A 22,736-nucleotide genomic window follows, 5' to 3' on the forward strand; every position below is an offset into this window, starting at 1 on the left:
CTGGAGCTCTTCAACAGCCTGAACCTGTAACGCCTGCTTCCAACTCACACTCTCAAACACATAGATCTGTTTGTACTGTACTTTAGCCTATCGGATTTCCTGTAATCACCTATTGCCTGATCTCCTGGACGACGTTACTAGCCTTTTCCCTGCCTGTAGTGTTGCCTTTTTGGGCCCCCTGTGTATGACCTTCTGCCTGCCCCTGGACCCAGCTACCTGCCTCCTCCTGTGGTCCTTTACAAATGAACACCTGCTGCGCCCTGCGCTTGAAACCAGCTCTCTGTCTCCCATCGTGTTCATTACAGAACCAGAGAAGGAGCACATTAATATATGACTGTATCATCTGCATATAGATGCAACTTTGCTGGTTGCATCTCATTTCCCAAATCATTAATACAAATTGAAAACAACACAGGAGCTAAAATGGAACCCTGGGGCACACCTATATTAATCTCAAGAAAGCTAGACTTGTTATTGTCAGCATATACACATTGTGTTCTGTCAGAAAGATTGTTCCTAAACCAATTTACTGCCCCTTCATTGAGACCAATGTTACTGAGTCTAGCTAGCAACAATTCATGGATAAATCAACAAACAGAGCAGCACAATGCTGCTTTTTATGAAGTGCATTTATGATGTCATTTGCCACTGCCATAGCTGCAGTTGTGGTGCTGTGTCCCAATCTAAAGCCAGACTGAACCCCGCTCAGTATGTTCTTTTAAATTAAGAAGTTTTTTAACTGAGTTCACTAGGGATTCATAGACTTTGGCCAAGATAGGGAGTTTAGAGATAGGACGATAGTTATTAGCATCTGAGGGATCTCCACCCTTTAGCAGTGGGAGGACATAAGCTGATTTCCAAATGCTGGGTATGGAATTGGTCAAGAGACTCAAGTTGAAAATGTGAGCCACAGGTTCAGTACTAATACCAGCTGTTATCTTTAAGAGGTAGGGATCCAGCAGACTTTTTAGTGTGTATTGCCTTTAGTGCTTTATAGACCTCAGCATAAGAAACAATCTCAAAGTTAAAATGGTTCACATGAGGGCCTATATCTTAGTTTACTGTAACATAGCTTACATTAGAGGCCTGGGACCCACCATTATCAAACATTGAGCCAGCAGATATGAAGTGCTTGTTAAAACCCCCACAATATCAGCTATATCCTTCACTTCATTAGAATCCGTCATTAGTTTTTTTGTTTTAAGTTTTTAGTCATTTAGCAGACGCTCTTATCCAGAGCGACTTACATTTCATACATTTTTTTTTCTTCTGGCCTGGCCCCCCGTGGGAATCAAACCCACAACCCTGGCGTTGCAAACACCATGCTCTACCAACTGAGCAACAGGGAAGGCTAGAAAGTGTTTTTGGAGAATGTTGGCATCGATCCCACTACCTCTCGCATGCTAAGCAAGCACTCTACCAATTGAGCTAATTCCCCATTCCCCATTAAATGGTCAGGAAGGCCAGAGGATACATTAGAGCCTGACACTGATTTGATTATCTTCCAGAACTTGGTAGGGTTGTTTAGGTTCTCTGTGACTGCATTTAATAGTAATCTGATTTGGATTTCCTGGTCAATCCTGTACGTTTGTTTCTTTGCGCTCTGAAGGAGGCCCAGTCAACAGGAGCATTTGTATGTCTAGTTTGAGCCTAAGAGAAAAATGGACTTGCTGCAGATAAAAATGGGTAAGTGATGACATAGTGCACACAAAATGTAATTTTTTGCTTAAGTTTTCATGTATCAAATAAAAATCTAAAGTTCAATTCAACGGATAGTTTTGTCACAAAAACTGCTGCGTTAAATAGCAAATGTGCCTATTCTGGTTTTGGCACGTGCGCTCTAGCCAACAGCTCGCAGGTACAGTGCAGGTAGGCTGTGCTGGTACAGTAGGCTAGTCTACATGATTAGATTATTATGGATAAAGGGCGAGAATATTTGTATTTGTCAAAAGGCAGTCAAGCATCGATCATCATGCCACCAGAATAAGACCCTAGATACTTATTGTAAAGCACCACCCTGTGAAGTTCATCATAATTTAATCTGTATCCAAATAAACTGCATGGTTTCTGGAGTCGTAGTAGGAGGACCGCACACCATATCATCACGTGACGCTAAGTTTACTTCCATATGATGGTTATTATATCAATATCTGCGTTTTTACCGCCATTTCGCACACAATTAATTTTACAGACACAAAAAGATTCCACCATGGAAAACATTTTTTTTTAATAAGGTATGACTTTACTCAAATAAAAACTGGATGGAAATGTGGTTATTGATGTGAATTATTCTTGCACTTCCTGTCCAGTTGCAGTACTGTCATCCTTTCGCACATTCAAGCATTGCTCCACATTGTATCCACATCAAACACTTGCACTGACCTGAAGCACTAATTACACTCACATTAATATCATTATTCATGATGTGCTAACAGCTTGTTGTGTGCTTTTCATCAAGGTCAATAGTTTCTCAGTACCTTGTAAACATTAGCAGATCACCATCACAGTTTGCCCTGGAGGGGAGCCAGTGTGGAGATGTGGAACCTGTCAAACAAAGTGACACTGTATTTGATGCTGTTTTGTAATTAATGATGTCAATGATTTTCAGGGGCGCAATTTCACTGTGGACGGGGGAATGTCCCCCCCACATTCTGAAATTGCATTTTTGTCCCCCCCAGTCTTATTATTGGAATGTGATACAAAACGAGGCAGGGGTGTGCTTTAGGACCATGCGGATGCCTCTGAGCGGTCCGTTAGGCTGTTGGAAGTGTTTATCCGACTGGATAAAAAAGATATCATAATAATTATGTCCCCCCCACTTCTAAAACCAAAGTTGCGCCCCTGATCATTTGTAAATATTATTTTTTAAAGCCTTTTAAATGTATTGACCTGCATGGGTACTATAATGAGTATGTATAGCTTGGTTTCACTTTCATGCCTTGTGTGTTTTTCAATATGAATGAGAAAGGGGGGAAAAACATGTATTTCTTCATTGGTAGTCATTTGGGATGTTTTATGAACAGCAAAAAAAAAAATAGGCTACCATTATGAAGGACCATAGGGATGTTTTGTGTGATCCTTGAGGAAACATTCCCAGTTGGTCACTGCAAAGCCTACCTGAAGTGCATAGCATATGCCCAGAAGATGGAGCTGTACTAACTACCTGGTCTGGAGGGTCTTTGAGCTTTATAGGCTGAGCAAGGTGCCGCGGGCAGTGTTAAATTGCAAACCAATCTATTACCAATTTACCTAGAAATTAGTTGATAATCAGACAGGCGGTGAATTTACACAATAAAAGAGGCTGTCGGGTGTAAATGTGTACCTGTATGATAGACCTATCATGGCCATGAAATATAGATGAGCTTTTAGTGTAGGTAGTTTAGTGCAGTTACTTTTTTTTGTTCGCGTACACAGATTTGCAGATGTCATCGCAGGTGCCGCGAAATGCGTATGTTTCTAGCTCCAACAGTGTAGTAAAATGGGGCGGCAGGTAGCCTAGTGGTTATTATGGACTAGTAACCGAAAGGTTGCAAAACATAATCCCCGATCTGACAAGGTAAAAAGAAATCTGTCGTTCTGCCCCTGAACAAGGCAGTTAACTCACTGTTCCTAGGCCGTGATTGAAAATGACTTGCCTAGTTAAACAAAGGTTCAAATAAAATCTAGCAGTGTAGCTATAGGAAGGAGGACAGTCTCATTGTAATGGCTGGAACGGCATCACACATATGGAAACCAGCTCCTCCCACCAGCCTCCACTGATACAATACACACATAATCCAAACAGTTTTAAAAAAGAAATAGCAATTTCAAATTCATAGTAGTGGATAAATGTATTAATCACATATTAATCATTAGCTTATATTTATCAACAACAAAATGAGTAAAAAAATTGTAATTTGGTGATTTCACATGTTATAATGATCCCTTATTAGGCTATGAATCGGCCTTGGAATGTTGACCTATAATTCATTCATAGGCCTACTGAGAAATGCCGCTGATAAATTCATTATTGGAAAGATGTGTGATAACTGGAAATCCAGCAGAGCCCGTACCTCTCACTTTTTGACCTCTACCTCCCACTTGTGGCGTGACGTTGAAAGAGGGATGGAACTTTAAAAAATGGAAAAAGACACGCCGCACTCAGAGCTTCTTCAGACACGCGCAGAGAAATACGAAAACGATCGCGAAACTTAGAAGATTTATTTAGAATGGTGTGATAAAAGCTATCGCGGTATACATAATCTAAAAGTCCGTTTCTATATGTGTTGTCGAACCGATTAAATATCATTGACTCCTGCCAGATAGTTGTATACGCATTTTAATAACTTTTCTTTAAGAGATTATTCTTTCTTCTCAAAGGCAGGAGAGAGTTGCTTAATGGAGTGAGACCAACGTTGCTAAATTGTTTCGTGTAAAACAGTTTGTACGCATTGTTTTGAAACAAATCTCAACTTTCTTGCTTTCATTGAGCAAGGCGATTGGGACATCGGCTTCAGTCTTCTGGAGTCATCCCCGAGGAAAAGCTGGACAAAACTCCGGCAGAATGAGCACCGACAAAAATAAGTGAGTATGAACCAGTTTTTTTAGTGTCTATTTCCTAAAGTTAATCTTTATTTTCCACTAGCCTATGTAGTGGTTTTGGTGGTGTCTGTTGGACTGGGCATGTTGCGCTTCAAATATTGTCCCGGTCAGAAGTGAGGTAATTTAATAGCCTATCACGTTACTGCTGAGTAACGTTAGCAGATGTTCCTAATACTAGCCACTTGGATAGAGTTCATATTTCAACACACGCTAACCACTGCCATTATACTGGAATCTACGCGTAATTACGCAAAGCCATTTTGTCGCCAAAAGTGTTCCATCATGGAAAATCTTTATTGCATTGAATCTGGCATGGCATTGTTTACCTTTTGAGAAACCTTAAAAGCAGGGGGAAACTATGAAATAATCAATTACAACCTTTCGAGGAAGGTGCTTTGTGGTAAAGCGAATTAGCCATGTTAACTATTTAGCACCCTACATTGCTTAATTCTCAGTAGCTAACAGATCGTATACACAAATGAGGTCTGGATAAGCTGTCTGTTACCGCCGCTTCTCCAAGGCTGAGGCATGAGAGTGCACGATAATCTTCTTTTCCGAGAGCCTGTCACAATCAATTAGATTGTACGTGTCTAAATAAGACACTAGAGCCAAGTGTTATCGCTCGTCAGGGTGAAGTAATTTATGAATACATACATGTCTGAATAGTGACAACACAACAAAACGTGGTAACTCAACTTCAGCATATTTGTAACTCTCCTGCGGTCTGTGTGGCCTCTCCTGAAAGTATAGCCAGAGAGGAAGAGGCAAAGCGAGAGCGTTTACTCCGCCCTAGCCTCTGCTGAGTCCCCAACAACCGGATGTTCCGGTTTTCAGGGGAAATAGAAAGAGCCATGTGACACGACTTCCGCTCTATCTTAACTCCTCCTCCACATTTACTGGATTGGTTGAACAGTACAAAAGAGAACCTTTCACAAAAGTTTTTTTTTCTTGTCCTTAAGATCTGTGTCTTGGATCTAGTTTCAGGCATTTCTTTTACTTCTGCTATGTTAGGTTAACAACATCTGTCCACGAAAATAAGACCACAAAGTGAGAATTTTTTGTATGGAGGTCAATGAGTGAATTTGTAAAACAAAAAATGTAATTGCTAATTTGCTACGTGAGGCTTATTTGATCGAATATAAGTTTTGTAATGTTTATGTTGTTATGAATGCACTGATATGTGGCATTTTGGCAACTTTGGAAAAAAATTACTTTATATGGACATTATCTGTTGTTCACATGAATATCTGCCCTCTCATTGGCTAGAATGGGCCCACTTGATTTCGCCTCCTCCCGCCCTACTTCCATCTTTAAGGACGTGTCTTTCCGTTGTTAGAGCAGACACTCAACTATCTTGTTAATATAATAGATGATCTATGGTATAGCCAACCAACATCGCTTGCCTCTCAGGAACATGCGCCTTGTTGGAAAGTTTTGTGTGGGTTGTATAGGTTTCTAAACTACACGTTCTTTCTCTTTAGATCTAAACCTCCAGATGACATTATACTCTTTTTTTTTTTGTACATTATATGTAATCTATTCATGCTGTAGATTTATTCTGGTAAATATGTATGAAGCAGAAACTGGGTGGTGGAAAAGAGATCATCTGGTCACATGCAATGAAAAATAGAGCAAAGAGAATCTTTGCGATATATTGCCATTTGTGATCTCCTTGTGAATCATTTCCATACTCATTCAATGTACATTTATTGCTTCATAGTTTGACAAGGAACCACATTGTAAAATACTTTTGGCACAACCTTTACTAAAAAATATGATTCCTCATTATTTATATTTTGTTTTCTCAGTGACTAACCCACTAATCGGATTACATTTGACAGGGAAATCATTATTTTCTGTCATGATGTCATCTTTATTTTTTTAAATTTAACTAGGTAAGTCAGTTAAGAACAACAAATTCTTATTTACAATGACAGCCTACCCCGGCCAAACCCGGACGACGCTGGGCCAATTGTGCACCGCCCTATGGGACTCCCAATCATGGCTGGTTGTGATACAGCCTAGAATCGAACCAAGGCCTGTAGTGACGCCTCTAGCACTGAGATGCAGTGCCTTAGACCGCTGCGCCACTTGGGAGCCCTCATCTACTTACTGTCTGGATTTATCAGTGCGTTGTTTCCTGTTGTCTTTACTTTAGAGAGCGGATACAGGAAACCAGTGACAGACGCTTCAGACTGATTAGGTGCTATGCGGGTTAGATTTTGTAACCTAAATCAAATTTTATTTGTCACATGCTTCATAAACAACAGATGTAGACTAACAGTGAAATGCATACTTGCAGGTCGTTTTCAAACAATGCAGAGTTTAAAGATAAAAAAATAATGGAAATCGACACAAGGAATAAATACACAGTGAATAACAATAACGAGTAAAACAAAAACATGGCTATATAGAGGGAGTGCCAGTACTGAGCCGATGTGCAGGGGAACCAGGTAATTGAGGAAGCTATGTACATGAACAGTGCATTCAGAAAGTATTCATACCCGTTAACTTATTCCACATTCTGTTGTGTTACAACCTGAATTCAAAATTGATTAGATATATATTTTTCTCTCATCCATCTGCACCCCATAATAACAAAGTGAAAACAATACATTTTTGCAAATTTATTGAAAATCAAATACAGAAATATATCATTTACATAAGTATTCACACCCCTGAGTCAATACATGTTAGAATTACCTTTGGCAGTGACTACAGCTGTGAGTCTTTCTGGGTAAGTCTCTAAGCGCTTTGCACACCTGGATTGTACAATATTTGTACATTATTACTTTTTAAATTCTTCAAGGTCTGTCAAGTTGGTTGTTTATCATTGTTAGACAGCCATTTTCTAGTCTTGCCATAGATTTTCAAGCTGATTTAAGTCAAACTGTAGCTAGGTCACTCTGTATCATTCAATGTCAGCTTGGTAAGCAACTCCAGTGTATATTTGGCCTTGTGTTTTAGGTTATTGTCCTGCTGAAAGGTGAATTTGTCTCCCAGTGACTATTTCAAAGCAGACAGAACCAAGTTTTTCTCTAGGATTTTGGCTGTGCTCAGCTCTATTCCGCTTGACTGGATGTATTGATAACTTCACCACGCTCAAGGAATATTCAGCGTCTGCTTTTAAAAATTTTTTTGACCCATCTACCAATAGATGCTTTTCTTTGCGAGGCATTTGGAAACCTCCCTGGTCTTTGTGGTTGAATCTGTGTTTGAAATTCACTGCTTGATTGAGGGACCTTACAATTATCTGTATGTGTGGGGTACAGCGATTAACATGATTTTTGAATAATTAACTAAACACTATTATTGCACACAGAATAAGTCCATGCAACTTATGTGACTTGTTAAGCACATTTTTACGCCTAAACTTATTTAGGCTTGCTATAACAAAGGGGTTGAATGCTTATTGACTCAAGACATTTCAGCTTTTCATTTAAAAATGTTTTAATTCCACTTTGACATTATGGTATTGTGTGTAGGCCAGTGACACAATCTCAATTTTAATTATTTTTAAATTCAGACTGTAACACAACAATTTAAGGGGTGTGAGTACTTTCTGAAAGCACTGTAGGTAGGGATGACTAGGCAACAGGATAGATAAGACAGTAGCAGCAGTGTATGTGGTGAGAGTGAAAGTGTTTGTGTGGCATCAGTGTGCATGTGTGCTTATGTTATGTGTGGGTGTGTGTTGGTGTGAGTGTTTGGGTGGAGTTCAGAGTGTGTGTGTGTGTGTGTGTGTGTGTGTGTGCATAGTTGCTGCGACAGAGTTAGTGCAAGAAAAGGTCAATGCAGGTAGTCCGGGTTTCCACTTGACTAGTTATTTAGCACTATTGTTTAGCAGTCTTATGTCTTCGGGGTAGGAGCTACACAGGGTCCTGTTAGTTCCAGACTTGGCGTTCCGGTATTGCTTGTCGTGCGGTAGCAGAGAGAACAGTCTATGGCTTGGGTGGCTGGAGTCTTTGACAATGTTTTGGGCCTTCCTCTGACACCGCCTGGTATAGCGTTCCTGGATGGCAGGAAGAGCTTGGCTCCAGTGATGTACTGGGCCGTACTCACTACCCCCTGTAGCTCCTTGCGGTCGGGTGCCTTGTAGTTGTCCTACAAAGTGGTGATGCAGCCAGTCAGGATGATCTCAATGGTGCAGCTGTATAACTTTTTTTTGGAGGATCTGTGGGAATTACAAAAGTGACTTAAAACTTAAACCTTTTGGACGACCCGACCAGATTCACATGGAAATGTGAGTTATAGATCTGCCATTCTCATTGAAAGCAAGTCTTAGAACTGATCTACTGCTTCAATGTGCACCATTTCTATGCTTCCCGTTCTTACATTTTGTTTTTGGTCTTCGGTTTCGTTTTTTTGGTGATGGAAAATATATATCATAGCGGTTTAGATGGCACAATGATTCTCTACAATATACTTCCTTGTTTTGTCACATTAACTGAAATTCAAATCAAATCAAAGTTTATTTGTCACGTGCGCCGAATACAACAGGTGTAGACCTTACAGTGAAATGCTTACTTACAGGCTCTGACCAATAGTGCAAAAAAGGTATTAGGTGAACAATAGGTAAGTAAAGAAATAAAACAACAGTAAAAAGACAGGCTATATACAGTAGCGAGGCTATAAAAGTAGCGAGGCTACATACAGACACCAGTTAGTCAGGCTGATTGAGGTAGTATGTACATGTAGATATGGTTAAAGTGACTATGCATATATGATGAACAGAGAGTAGCAGTAGCGTAAAAGAGGGGTTGGCGGGTGGTGGGTGGCGGGTGGCGGGACACAATGCAGATAGCCTGGTTAGCCAATGTGCGGGAGCACTGGTTGGTCGGCCCAATTGAGGTAGTATGTACATGAATGTATAGTTAAAGTGACGATGCATATATGATAAACAGAGAGTAGCAGCATCGTAAAAAGAGGGTTTGGGGGCACACAATGCAAATAGTCCAGGTAGCCATTTGATTACCTGTTCAGGAGTCTTATGGCTTGGGGGTAAAAACTGTTGAGAAGCCTTTTTGTCCTAGACTTGGCACTCCGGTACCGCTTGCCATGCGGTAGTAGAGAGAACAGTCTATGGCTGGGGTCTTTGACAATTTTTAGGCGACCTATTAGAATTTTAGCAAATGGCAGAGCGATTTCTGCATAGTGCATCCTTTGAAAGTGCACAGCCACTAGGAAAGATAGTCTTTGTACAATCCTTTAGAGCTGTTAGTAAGTTTCCTAAATATATTTTTCCAAGCACACTGCAAAAGCAACCACGTGAGAGAGCTAGGGAAGCCAGGGTGCAGGCAATCAAGGTCCTCAACCTGCTCTTCCCCCTGAGCCACTGATGTAGGCCTTGACTAACATGCTGACCAGACTGCCCGCTGTTGCGTGGGGCAAGTTTTGCAAATAAACTACAGTTCAAAAGTTTGGGGTCACTTAGAAATATCCTTGTTTTTTAAAGAAAATCAAACATTTTTGTCCATTAAAATAACATCAAATTGATCAGAAATACAGTGTAGACATTGTTAATGTTGTAAATGACTATTGTAGCTGGAAACGGCAGATTTTTTATGCAATATCTACATAGGCGTACAGAGGCCCATTATCAGCAACCATCACTCCTGTGTTCCAATGGCACGTTTTGTTAGCTAATCCAAGTTTAAAAGGATACACAGTGAGGACGATGGTTTAGGAGGAAAATAAAAATCCAAGGGCCAAAGTTGGAGAATTTCGGGAACTTGGTCACCTACTTCCCACATGTACAATCAGACATCACCTCCATGTCAATAGGCTCTTTGGAAGGTTTTCCAGAAAAAACCTTTTATTTAGAGCAATCAAATAAAGCTATACAGGGTCCTGTGGATTGGAACCGACGCTATGGTCAGATGACATGGAAATAGAGCTCTTTGGCCACGCACAACAGTGGCGCTACTAGGACATTTTAGCCAAAAACCTGGTTGCCTCTGCCAGGAGACTGAAACTTGGCCTCAAGTGGATCTTCCAGCAAGACACTAACCCCAAGCACACATCAAAATCCAGAGAGAAATGGTTAATTGACCACAAAAGAAAATGTTTACAATGGCCATCTCAGTCTCCGGACTTTCACCCCATTGAAAACCTGTAGTTTGAATTGAAGAGGGCAGTCCATAAGTGCAGACTAAGGATATCAAGGACCTGGAAAGATTATGTACGGAGGAATGGTCTAACATCCCTCCCAATGTGTTCTCCAATCTCATAAAACATTTTAGAAAAGGCTCAGTGCTGTTAATCTCGCAAAGGGAGTCAAAATTATTCCCATCCCTACCTTTCTGAGAATGGTTTTTATTACTTGTTAAACAAAGTCTCTTTCTCTGAGCAATTGTATTAGTATAAAATAATTTCCCCCAAAATTGCGCATTCGATATAGCTCAGTATTTATATTATTTATTTTGTACAGTATTTTTTACAGTATCTTCATCGTGGTTGCCAGTAATTTTAGAGGTGAATTTATATAGTATAGAATGTGTGTGTCAGACAAGGTGAGAGTCAATCCATGTGGCGGCTTTACAAAAAAATATGTCCTTGTGAGGATGTTTTTCATTCATGTTGAAAAAGGGGGAAAGGGTCTTGTTTTTCCCGAGGTGGGAATGCTGAACATTCCACATCTCTCGCCCACCACTGGTGTGGGTATACTGTACGTCTAGCCCTGCACCCCTTGGTGTGTGTATGTCTGTGCAGTGTCTGTGCACCCCTTGGTGTGTGTATGTCCATCCCTGTGCAGTGTTCCCCATAAAGCCCACCCTGTTAGAAACCTCATCACAGGCTGATTATGTGGCTCCTGTCCTGGGGGTATATGGGGCCCCTGGTGTGGTAGGAGCTCTAGTCCCATGACCCCATCCATCCCCAGCATCGAGCCTGCTGCAACATGACCCTTCTCGCTCTCTCTCGCTTCTCCCCCCTCCCCCTCTTGTGGCAAGGCTAGAATGAAGGCCCTATCACTCTGTTACACTCTGTTACTTGAACCGGCTGCATCCCCTCCTCTCCCTGCCTCACCCCTTCACACCCTCTGCGTGCAGAAGAAGAAGGCTATCATGGCGAATGCTAAACTAAATGCTACTTGAAGGCTATAATGGCGAATGCTAAACTAAATGCTACTTGAAGGCTATGTACAGTAAATCCGTTAAAGATTTTGTACCTGTCTAGAGGATCATATTTGGTACAAATCAGTCCCTGAGTTCTAGACCTCAGCTGAATCTGGTAATGAATGGTGTGGCTGTTGAACAAGTTGAGGAGACAAAATTACTTGGCATTACCTTAGATTGTAAACTGTCATGGTCAAAACATATAGATTCAATGGTTGTAAAGATGGGGAGAGGTCTGTCGATAATTAAGAGATTCTCAGCTTTTTTGACACCACATTCCAAAAAGCAAGTCCTGCATGCTCTAGGTTTATCTTAATTATTGTCCGGTAGAGTGCTGCAAGGAAAGACCTAGTTAAGCTGCAGCTGGCCCAAAGCAGAGCGGCACATCTGGCTTGTCATTGTAATCAGAGGGCTGATACATATTATTTATATGCCAGTCTCTCTTGGCTAAGAGTTGAGGAGAGACTGAAAGAAGAAGTGATGCAGTCATAAGAAACATTATGTTAAATTCCAAATTGTTTGCATTGTCAACTTACACACAGCTCTGACACACCAAACCCCATCAAACATGCCACCATGGGTCTTTTTACAGTCCCCAAATCCAGAACAAGTTCAAGAAAGCGTACAGTATTATATATATATATATAGAGCCATTATTGCATGGAACTCCCTTCCATCTCATACTGCTTAAATGAACAGCAAACCTGGTTTAAAAAACGGACAAAGCAACACCTCACGGCACAACGCTTCTCCCCTATTTGACCTAGATAGTTTGTGTATGTATTGATATTTAGGCTACGTGTGCCTTTTTTAAAGTTGATGTACAGTGCATGTATTCAGACCCCTTTTCCCACATTTTGTTACGTTACAGCCTTATTCGAAAATGGTTTAAAAAAATAAAATGGGTGTTGCACAACGATTTGAAATCAGTAAGTCATAGTTTAGTCAAAGAATTATATATTTGTGCTTGAAGTGACATCCGAACTGCCCACTTCGTGCAAATCCATGTCAATGTGGTGTCTTTTCCTATGATATGACATACAAATTATTTTCAGGGGCTGCAGAGGTTTTTGCACCTCCACTTTTTTTAAACCAGGAAAATGTCATAATCCATTGGATAATTTTTCTATTATCATTTATTTTTTTAGCTAGTCTCTTTCAATAGTTATCTATATTACCAGTGCTTCATCCTATAATTCCTAACTATTTCTATGGTGGATTCGCAGCTGCAATTTATGAAAGATGCCAAAACTTTGTAGATAACAATAATGGTGAAGTCAAAGAGACCAGTGGTTTCCATCTGTGGCAAAGTTTTCACTAAATCAATACTTATGACAAATCCAGCTCCAGAACCAGCCATAGAGCCAGCTGGCAAATGTTTTGATTACGGTGTAGTAAAATGCAACAACTGATAACATTTAGCTTGATGAGGTTAGCATGCTAGCTAGCTACACTGGTGGTTGATGTTTAACAACGCCACATGGAAATTCCCACACCCAATTTGTGACTATGTACAAGTAGCCTTTGTCATTCTTTGTAGGTGGAACCTAAACGTGCATTTCCTCTCAAGGACAGGAAATTAAGTCAAAATAGTGGCAGCAACTTCCTCTGGGTGTATCCTTTTAAGCTTTTATAAAAGGATGGAAGTAAGCCACTATAACTTAATTCACTCTTGGACCATTATTGCTTGATTAACATACAACTTACAGATGTTGAAATGTGGCTTTCTGAGACTCAGAGAGGGTTCTCAGAAACCCTCTCAAACCACCAACCAGATCTTCCTCATCTTTTTAGTTAATGTGAATAGGAATGACCCCTGACCCTGTACATTCCAAGGCTCTCTCACTCTCCCTCTGCGCCTGCAGCTGTCGGAACAGATATTTCCCTAAGTCCTTAAACGGAGCCCCAGAGCCTCAGAGGAAGAGCTGACTTCGTCACATCACCAATGACACCTCAGGGACTCTTGAAAGATTGACTGACTGACTGACTGACTGACTGACTGACTGACTGACTGGCTGGATGACTGACTGAAGCTATAGCCGGCTCTCTGACAACTATAAGATGATTCTCTATAGCTGTTTGCCTGGAAGGCATGTAGTAACCTGGAGAGACTGGCTGAAGCCATGGCCTGCTCTCTGTGTGACAGAGATGACGCTCTGTAACTGTTCTTACCAGGAAGGCACATACTGTCCTGGAGAGACTGAAGACGAAACAGGACAAGGAGAATGGTGGGAGATGAAGATGGAGTACAGTACAACCCTTCCATTTCACTCCCTACTATACTTCACAATGAAACTCAAGGTTGCTTTGATGCTGCTCAACACTCAACTCTGTTGAAACTCAACCATTCCTCTATTCTTTCCTCCATTCTTTCTTTCAAGACTGAAAAACCAAAGGAGAGTCAGAGACCAGTATTTGGCAGCGCTTGGCAGGATGGCACAACACCAGGCCCACAGGCTACTCCTTTCCCCTGTGTGTTTGATGTTGGGGCTTTGCTTCAATGTTATGGTTATGCTCTGGCCCCAATCATATCTCAAGGCCAGATAATGTGATAAGGCTGTCCCTCCACTGGGGATATGAAGATGAGATGCTAGTTGGTGCTATCTGTCTCAGGAACAAGTTGTATTCTTCCTGTCGTTGCTTATTTAGTGGTTTGTGTAACAAGAGGCAACCTCCCTGAAACTGTGTAGCAGCTTTATTCTGGCCCGGGGTGGGGCAGTGTATAAGGAGAAAGTAAATATTCCCTAGTCTACCTTGCCGTCCAAGGTACTCGAATTAAGGAACAAACTGGATATTCCTGGTGGACATTGGAAGTTTAATATTAAATACCACATCTTTATCTGCAAAAAAACTCATTTGAACATGTCTACAGGACTATATTGTATTATTATTGATAAGTTAAAGTACATTTTCTATTGGAAAAAAATCTGAGGACAGTGAGAAGGAGGGATGATGGTCACAGTTATGACCTGATCCTTCTATTGATCTGTGTTGAAAGCTGGAGGGAAAGGAAAGGGGGATACCTAGTCAGTTGCACAACTGGCTGCATTCAACCAAACTGTCTTCCGCATTTAACCCCTCTGAATCAGAGAGGTGTGTGGGGGGATGCCTTAATCCACGTCCACGTCAGGACGCACAGGGAGCACCTGTTGTTGGGGGTTAACTGCCTTGCTCAAGGACAGAACAGCAGATTTTTCCTAGAAATGGAGGGATAATAAGAAGGGGAACAGCAAGATGGAGAGAGAGAAAATAAGAAGGGGGTAGAAAGATGAAAAATGAGTAAACTGTCTTTGTGTTCTGGTTAACCTAAGCCTACGGGTTAATATTTTACTCTTTCTCCTTGCTCCTCTCCCTGTGCTGTGCTGTTGGTTCTGACTGAGACTGGCTTTCCATGGGGTCTAAACATCTGGTCTTGAAACTAAAGTCAGCTATGGGCAACGTTCCTATAGGCCTCCCTGCTCCAGGAAGAACCAGCTGGCTGAGGGATCAGGGTAGAGCTGTAGGCCATGTAAGCCCCACAAAATGATCCAACGCTTGGACAGGGAACTAAACATGAGCTCTGAGCTTCCTTATACACCAGGAACTTACCTGTCCTGCAGAAGGCTTTTGGCACAAACTCTTTTGTTCTCTCCGCTCTGACTGGCAGGGGTATTATCATTGTCAGGCGTATGGCTTTAGGCAAAATACACAAGTAGGCCTATATATCAGTATGCACAAATAGGAAACATTACCATGGACACCGATAAATACCTGCAGGACATGCATGCATGCACATGCTTTAATAGTGTAACATTGTGTAACGAGTGTGTAGAAATCCTGCTCTGAAGAAATCCTGCAAATAATTAATTTCCAGCCCGGGACATCGGGCAGGTATAAGCACAGCCACACACGCTCTGCTCTCATAGAGATCATGCTGTGTTTGGTCAGTCATGGGAACGTGAAAGAGTATCTGACCAATGCAATGGAGTTGCATTGTGTTTCTTGAGACCTGCAGAGTTACTATCCAAGAACTTAGAACTTTGTTCTATTACGTTCTATTAAGTCAGGTTCTGTGCCTTCCGATGAAAAGGATGGGCAATAAAGACTGAATGGGATGAATAATAGAAACTGAATTGATTTTATGTTGTCCTTCTCCATTGTAGTAGCAGGATACTCTGCCCTCTCCTATTGTGATTACGCAAAAACCGTTTGACAGGTCTGAAATAAAGGAAAGAATGAGTGTTAGTCTGTCCGGACGATGCACAACTGTGTGGGGTTGTGTGTATATGCACGCTGGATTGCTAAATAGGATGGGCGTAATTATGTAGACTTGTTTCATGGGAACACAGACCTGACCTTCAGGCTCATACAGCAGGTTAGTAGAAGTGGAGGAGGTTACCTGTAGCAAGAGGACTTTTCCCTTGTTGCCTTAGAATGAGTACATGAGCATAAAATATCTCTCTTTTGAGATCTTCTACATGGAATCTAATGAGTGTTTATAACCTTCGCTTGATAATCAATCTGTTCATGTTCTTCTTCTCTCTGCATGTATCTGGATACACAATAGACGGTAGGTGGTGTGCGTAATATACTTTCTTCAACAGTGCTCATAACAGATCAAAATAAACACGGTGCCCTTGATCTAGTAACTAGGCTCTTATTGCAGGTAACTGTAGTAGAGAGGCTTCCCGTGTGTGTTTGTATTTGTGTGCTCAGAGGTTTCACTCCTAAGTAAAGCTAGGCTAATCCTGACAGCCAGGGCAGATCATTGTAAGAAGCCCACGTGACTCACAAATAAGGACTAATGTGATAGAGTGAGAGATAGACGCAGCAAGTGTGAGCCAGATGGAGGACTAAGGCTTTGTGTGTGTGTGTCACCCTCATAACGATAGGGGCTTTGGGCTGAGCGACGTCCCTAGTGTGATGACACACACATCCTGTTCAGAATGCTTCAGCCTCTGTATTGATCCAATCATGTAGCTCAGTGTTTCCCAACCTGGTCCTGGAGACACCCTGACCCAGCCAGTCCACATAGCTGACCTATTCCAGTACAAGCACACCTGATTCAAATGTGTTAACTAATCACCAAGCCCTTGATTAGTTGAATCAGGTGTGTTCGTGTTGGAATAAAACAAATATGTGGACTGGCTGCTGGTGGTCCTGAGGACATGTTTGGGAATCAGTGATGTTGACAGTGGTATATTCCCCTGTTTTACTTATGTTCTTGGTATATTCCCCTGTTTTACTTATGTTCTAGGTATATTATATTCTATTAGTGTTCTTGGTATATTCCCCTGTTTTACTTATGTTCTAGGTATATTCTATTCTATTAGTGTCCTAGGTATATTATATTGTTCTACTAGTGTCCTAGGTATATTATATTGTTCTACTAGTGTCCTAGGTATATTATATTGTTCTACTAGTGTCCTAGGTATATTATATTGTTCTACTAGTGTCCTAGGTATTGTCCCCCGTTCTACTAGTGTCCTAGGTATAGTCCCTTGTTCTCACAGTGTTCCTGTTGTTCCTGCAGGGTGGAGGATGAGGCAGTGCTGGACAGAGGGGCATGCTTTGTCAAGCATGTCTGTGATGAGGAGGAGGTGGAAGGTAAGAGCACTGAGCTGCTGTATCAACAATTGGCTAACAATGTTATTCAATAATGTCTCCTCATTTCTCTCAAGCACCAACTCCATGGAGTCAACCTATTTTCTTTCTCCTCTGTCTTCCATCCCTTGATGTTTCGCCACCTCACTCCAGGGCCGGCTCCAGGCATAAGCGACATAAGCAATCACTTAGCGCCCCTGGCCACTAGATCCCCCCCCAGTCAGGGTCTCAACTTACTGTTTGAGAGTTAGAATAGTGGAATACGCAAGTTCGACATTTGGTTGTGCATCAGCAGTTTTTCTTATGTCAATCACTGACATTCACTCAATTAGCTTTGTCAGCTAACAATTTCCGGATTGGTAAGTTAGTCTAGCCAGCTATCTAAACTTTTAGTAATCATGGCTGAATACTGACCGGGGACCATGAGACCAGGGGCCCTGACCTCAAGTGGGCCCCCATTAGATTTTTTTGGGTTACTCTCACTCCGATATCATAACATGACATAAGTCTTGGCAAAATATGTAGAATTGCAGGAAATTTGCTTTAAAACTACAAATATTTTGTTCCACCCCATGGCAAAATGGGTAGAATTACAAGAAATGTAGCCTCCCGAGTGGCGCAGTGGTTTAAGGCACTGGCTCGCTGTGCCACTAGAGATCCTGGTTCGAGTCCAGGCTCTGTCGCAAGCGGGCGTGACCGGGAGACCCATGGGGCGGCGCACAATTGGCCCAGTGTTAAATGTCTTACTCATGTCGGCCACGGAGATCAGGAGCACACAGTCGGCGGGGCCCATGTGAGCGGCGGGGGCCCATGTCGGCGGCTCTGTGTTTTCTTCGAAGCGGGCGAAAAATGTGTTTAGCTTTTCCCGGGAGCGAGGCTTCAGTGTCTGCGACGTAGCTGGCTTTGCCTTTATAATCCATGATTGTCTGGAGTCCCTGCCACATGCGTCTGGTGTCTGAGCCGTTAAATTGCGACTCCACTTTGTCCCTGTACTGTCGTTTTTTCCGCTTTTTAATTGCCTTATGGAGGTCATAACTGGTCTGTTTGAACAAGTCCTTGTTCCCAGTCACCTTGCTGTGGTTAAATGTGGTGTTTTGCGTGAATGCTGCCATCTATCCACGGTTTTTGGTTTGGATAAGTTGTAATCGTCACAGTAGGAACAACAGCCTCTATGTACTTCTTGACGAATCCAGTCACAGAGTCAGCGTATACGTCGATACTATTCCCAGAGGCGACCCGGAACAGACCAACGTTGAACAGTCCTCACCACAGGTGCTTCCTGCTTAAGTTTCTGCATATAGGGGGGAGGAGCAGGATGGAGGTGTGATCTGATTTGCCGATAATACTCTCTCTCTCTAGGTCTCTCTCTAATTTCAGGATGAAGTATAGGAGGGATTAATATTGAAGATAAAGATGTGGAGCAAATAACTACAGGTTTATCAAGCCACGTAATGCCTGCCCCCCACATGAAGACGTTTACTACTTTAATCCCCCTGCAGTGACACACACCTTACTTTTGCACAAACACACAAACTTGTGTGCACACACATTCCTACATTTTCACACATTTTGACCCATATATACACACACACACATAATCATGTCACGTTTGAGTTATAATCGACAGTGTGTACACAGCCATATCTGCCAGCCAGATCACCCCTGTGAGATTCTGTGTTAAAATTTCCCCCAGTTCAAACAAACCCCAAACCCAGGGTTCACATCACGTGGAGCAACACAGTGAGAAGAATCAACAACCAAAAATATCAGTCCCAGTCACATTGAATGTGAAATCACTCAGTCAGGACCAACCTCATGTTTGAATGGGTGTCGCCTTTTGGTGAATGACCCCTGGTTAAACTCCTGTTCGTTCTTTGTTTACACAGCCTGTTCTGCAAGGTAGTTGGCGCTCTGATTTTAAGTTACCTTCGCAAAGTCAAGTTTAGAATATAATATTTATAATACTTGTTTTAAATAAGATGAAAATATATAAGGAACATTATTGAAAAGCAGCCTGTAAAATTCCCTTTTACATGACCCTCCCAAATCCACTGTGAAGGCTACAAACAGGCATGTAGCGTGTGTGAGAGATCACACTAGGGAGTGGGGTGTGAGTTCTGTTTTGTGTAGATTATCCATGCCAACCAATACCTACATTAGTGTTTACCAGTACATGAGGATTGTGTAAATAGCCCAGAACATTTGGCCTGTGTGTTAGACAGCTGTTAGCTGGAGCATGTGGCACTCTGTTTCTCTCTATCTCTCTGAAATGACTTCCTGGATAAGTTTAGCCTTTTCCTGTCTGAGCTGCTGGACAGGAAGTGGTTGGCATTTATTTACATCCTCAGCGTGTGTCGGGATGAGGACAGATTCCGTCCTGATTGGCCCAAGGGAAACGGCCTGACGCACCAAGAACTGACCAAACATTTTACCAAACAAGCTGACTGAATAGGCCATCATCAGTCAGTAGGAGCGTGTGTGCGTGTGTCTGTGTGCGTGTGTCTGTGTGCGTGTGTGTGTGTGCGTGCCTGTGTGTGTGTGTGCGTGCCTGTGTGTGTGCGTGCCTGTGTGTGTGCGTGCCTGTGTGTGCGCGTGCCTGTGTGTGCGCGTGCCTGTGTGTGTGTGTGTGCGCGTGCCTGTGTGTGTGTGTGTGTGCGCGTGCCTGTGTGTGTGTGCGCGTGCCTGTGTGTGTGCGTGCCTGTGTGTGCACGTGCTCTTGTGACTCTTGCATGCATTCGTGTGTGGGGTTTATCAAGGGCATTTTGTTCCGTAACAGAAATGCACCACCGCTTAATTAATACCTGAACATACGCCATATTGGTCAGTAAGCTTACATCACTATGGATTCTTTGACATCCAATCCTCCCCTTTATCATATCTAATCCATCCTCCTTATTTATCTTACAGTTTCACTTACCCAACTGATATTCATTGACTTTGTGCATTTCTTCCATTTGATGCAAATTATCAGCATGGTAGTCCTAATCTGACCTGTGTCCCCTCTCCCTCCCTCAGGTCACCACACCGTGTACATTGGCGTGCATGTGCCCAAGAGCTACCAGCGGAGACGGCGCCACCGACGCAAGTCCAGCCACAAGGAGAGGAAGGGAAGGCCGGCAGACAACGTAGAGGGGGACAAATCAGATGGAGAGAATGCTGACGAGGCAGCACCCAACATCCTCAAACCCCTCAGTAAGTAATGACAGCACAAATTACACTACCCAGCATGCTACTCTGCCAGTGCAAACGCATCAAGATAGTTCCAGGGATCTATCAACCAATGAAATCAGTGGAAACAAGTGAATAGAATTAAGTAGTGAATTACAACTAAAAGGAATTATCAACAAATCAGTCGATTGATCACTTTTCACTGATGAATATCCTGATACACTCACTACCGTTCAAAAGTTTTGGGTCACTTAGAAATGTCCTTGTTTTGAAAGAAAATATATTTTTTTGTCCATTTAAAATAACATTCAATTGATCAGAAATACAGTGTAGACATTAACAGCAGGCGTACAGAGGCCCGTTATCAGGAACCATCACTCCTGTGTTCCAATGTGTTCGCTAATCCAGGTTTATCATTTTTAAAGGCTAATTGATCAATTGGAAAACCCTTTTGCAATTATGTTAGCACAGCTGAAAACTGTTCTGATTAAAGAAGCAATAAAACTGGCCGCCTTTAGACTAGTTGAGTATCTGGAGCATCAGCATTTGGGGGTTCGATTACAGGCTCAAAATGGCCAGAAACAAAGAATTTCTTCTGAAACTCGTCAGTCTATTCTTGTTCTGAGAAAGGAAGGCTATTCCATGCGAGAAATTGCCAAGAAACTGAAGATCTTGAACAACGTTGTGTACTACTCCATTCACAGAACTGCTCAGTTGTGCACCGGGGCCTCCCACTCCTCTTTCTATCCTGGTTAGTTTGCGCTGTTCTGTGAAGGGAGTGAAGACAGCATGACAATGCCCCCGTGCACAAAGAGCGGTCCATACAGAATTTTTTTTTTTCTTTGAGATTGGTATGGAAGAACTTAACTGGCCTGTACAAAGCCCAGACCTCAACCCCATCTAACACCTTTGGGATGAATTAGAACACAGACTGCGAAGCCAGGCCTAATCGCCCAACATCAGTGCCCAACCTCACGAATGCTCTTGTGGCTGAATGGAAGCAAGTCCCCTCAGCAATGTTCCAACATCTAGTGGAAAGCCTTCCCAAAAGAGTGGAGGCTGTTATAGCAGCAAAGGGGGGACTAACTCCATATTAATGCCCATGATTTTGGAATGAGATGTTCAATGAGCAGGTGGAAAATATCTCTGTCGGCCCCTTGTCTCGTCTGAAATATTTACTCTGGGATTTGTCCCCTCTTTCTTTATTTTGAGCACTTCTGCATTATTTCTTTGTATATGGGTATCTCCTAATGAAACAGGATAAAGTTGTCCTAGAAAATAAATCAGTATAATTAACTACAACGGAAAACTATTTATAGAGCGCAACTACTACCAATGTAGCACAAAGTGATTAGTAATGGATTAAAAGATTACTTTTGAATCCACAGCTAACTATTTCATAATTATTTGCTGAGCTATATAAAACAACTCTTAAGTCCTTTCTGGTGTGAGTGTTTCTTAGTTGTCAGTAAGCAGTGTTTCCCCTATATTCATTTAGCAGAGGCGGGCCACTTTTTCCCCCCTGTTTATTCGGGATAGTAACATTTTTTCAGTGTAAACTTAAATGACTAAAAGCATATCTAAAGTATGTAGAGATAATGGAGCTATATATTTTAAATAATCATTTTTGTGAACTATGTCATGATGTTGGCCTGATGGGGGAGGTTTATGACCCCCATAAATACCTTTCCCCTTTTCTCTCTCCCTATTCTACAGAGTGACTCTTGGAAAGTCCTTTGTTAACATAGACAGAGTCTTATAACATCAAAAGGGTGGGGAAAAGGAACCATATTTTGGTAATCCAACCAGCTGAAAATATGCGTTGATACTTAAAGAATATGATGCCAGATCAGCTGTCATCTGAGACATTATTACTAATGATAGGATGACATAAACTGTATCTTGGAAAGTCTACACATTATAGTTATCAGATTCACATGGAATTGTTGTGCAATTTAAATGTTTAAATATGAAACGATTTGTGAAAAGATTAAATGTAATTTAGCTTCTTAATGAGAGAACGGTTTGTCATAGAGTAAACTCTGCCAACTCAGTGGCCCCGCCCATGTGAACAGACAGTGGTTGTAAACTATGAAACACGGCCCTCTCTCCCAACCCAATATAAGCCCCTTTACGAAAATGTAACTTTCTGTTCCGAGGATGTTAGGGCGACGGTCTTACGTTAAAAGGGATCAGATAATAACCTAACGAAATTAGCATCAAATTTCAATGTGAAGATGACGGTCAACACGCCGAAAGGATGAATTTCGACTATACCAGCCAGAATAT

The 22,736-nt window shown here is 41.9% G+C and overlaps 1 protein-coding gene across 2 annotated transcripts in view; it reads left to right on the forward strand.

Annotated features, from left to right (window-relative positions):
* The first annotated feature begins 3,874 nt into the window (after positions 1–3,874).
* LOC115159858 (electrogenic sodium bicarbonate cotransporter 1) overlaps positions 3,875–22,736 on the forward strand; it is an 88,855-nt gene continuing 69,993 nt past the window's right edge. The window contains exons 1-3 of one of the 2 annotated variants that reach the window (XM_029709930.1): positions 3,875–4,563; positions 17,209–17,282; positions 20,295–20,471. In XM_029709930.1, coding sequence (XP_029565790.1) covers positions 4,544–4,563; positions 17,209–17,282; positions 20,295–20,471 — 271 coding nt within the window. In that variant the 5' untranslated portion in view covers positions 3,875–4,543. The remainder of the gene's footprint in view (positions 4,564–17,208; positions 17,283–20,294; positions 20,472–22,736) is intronic. The other variant, XM_029709929.1, reaches the window with a different exon arrangement.

Source organism: Salmo trutta, chromosome 23 (assembly GCF_901001165.1).
Source record: "Salmo trutta chromosome 23, fSalTru1.1, whole genome shotgun sequence".
Taxonomy (NCBI): Eukaryota; Metazoa; Chordata; class Actinopteri; order Salmoniformes; family Salmonidae; genus Salmo; species Salmo trutta.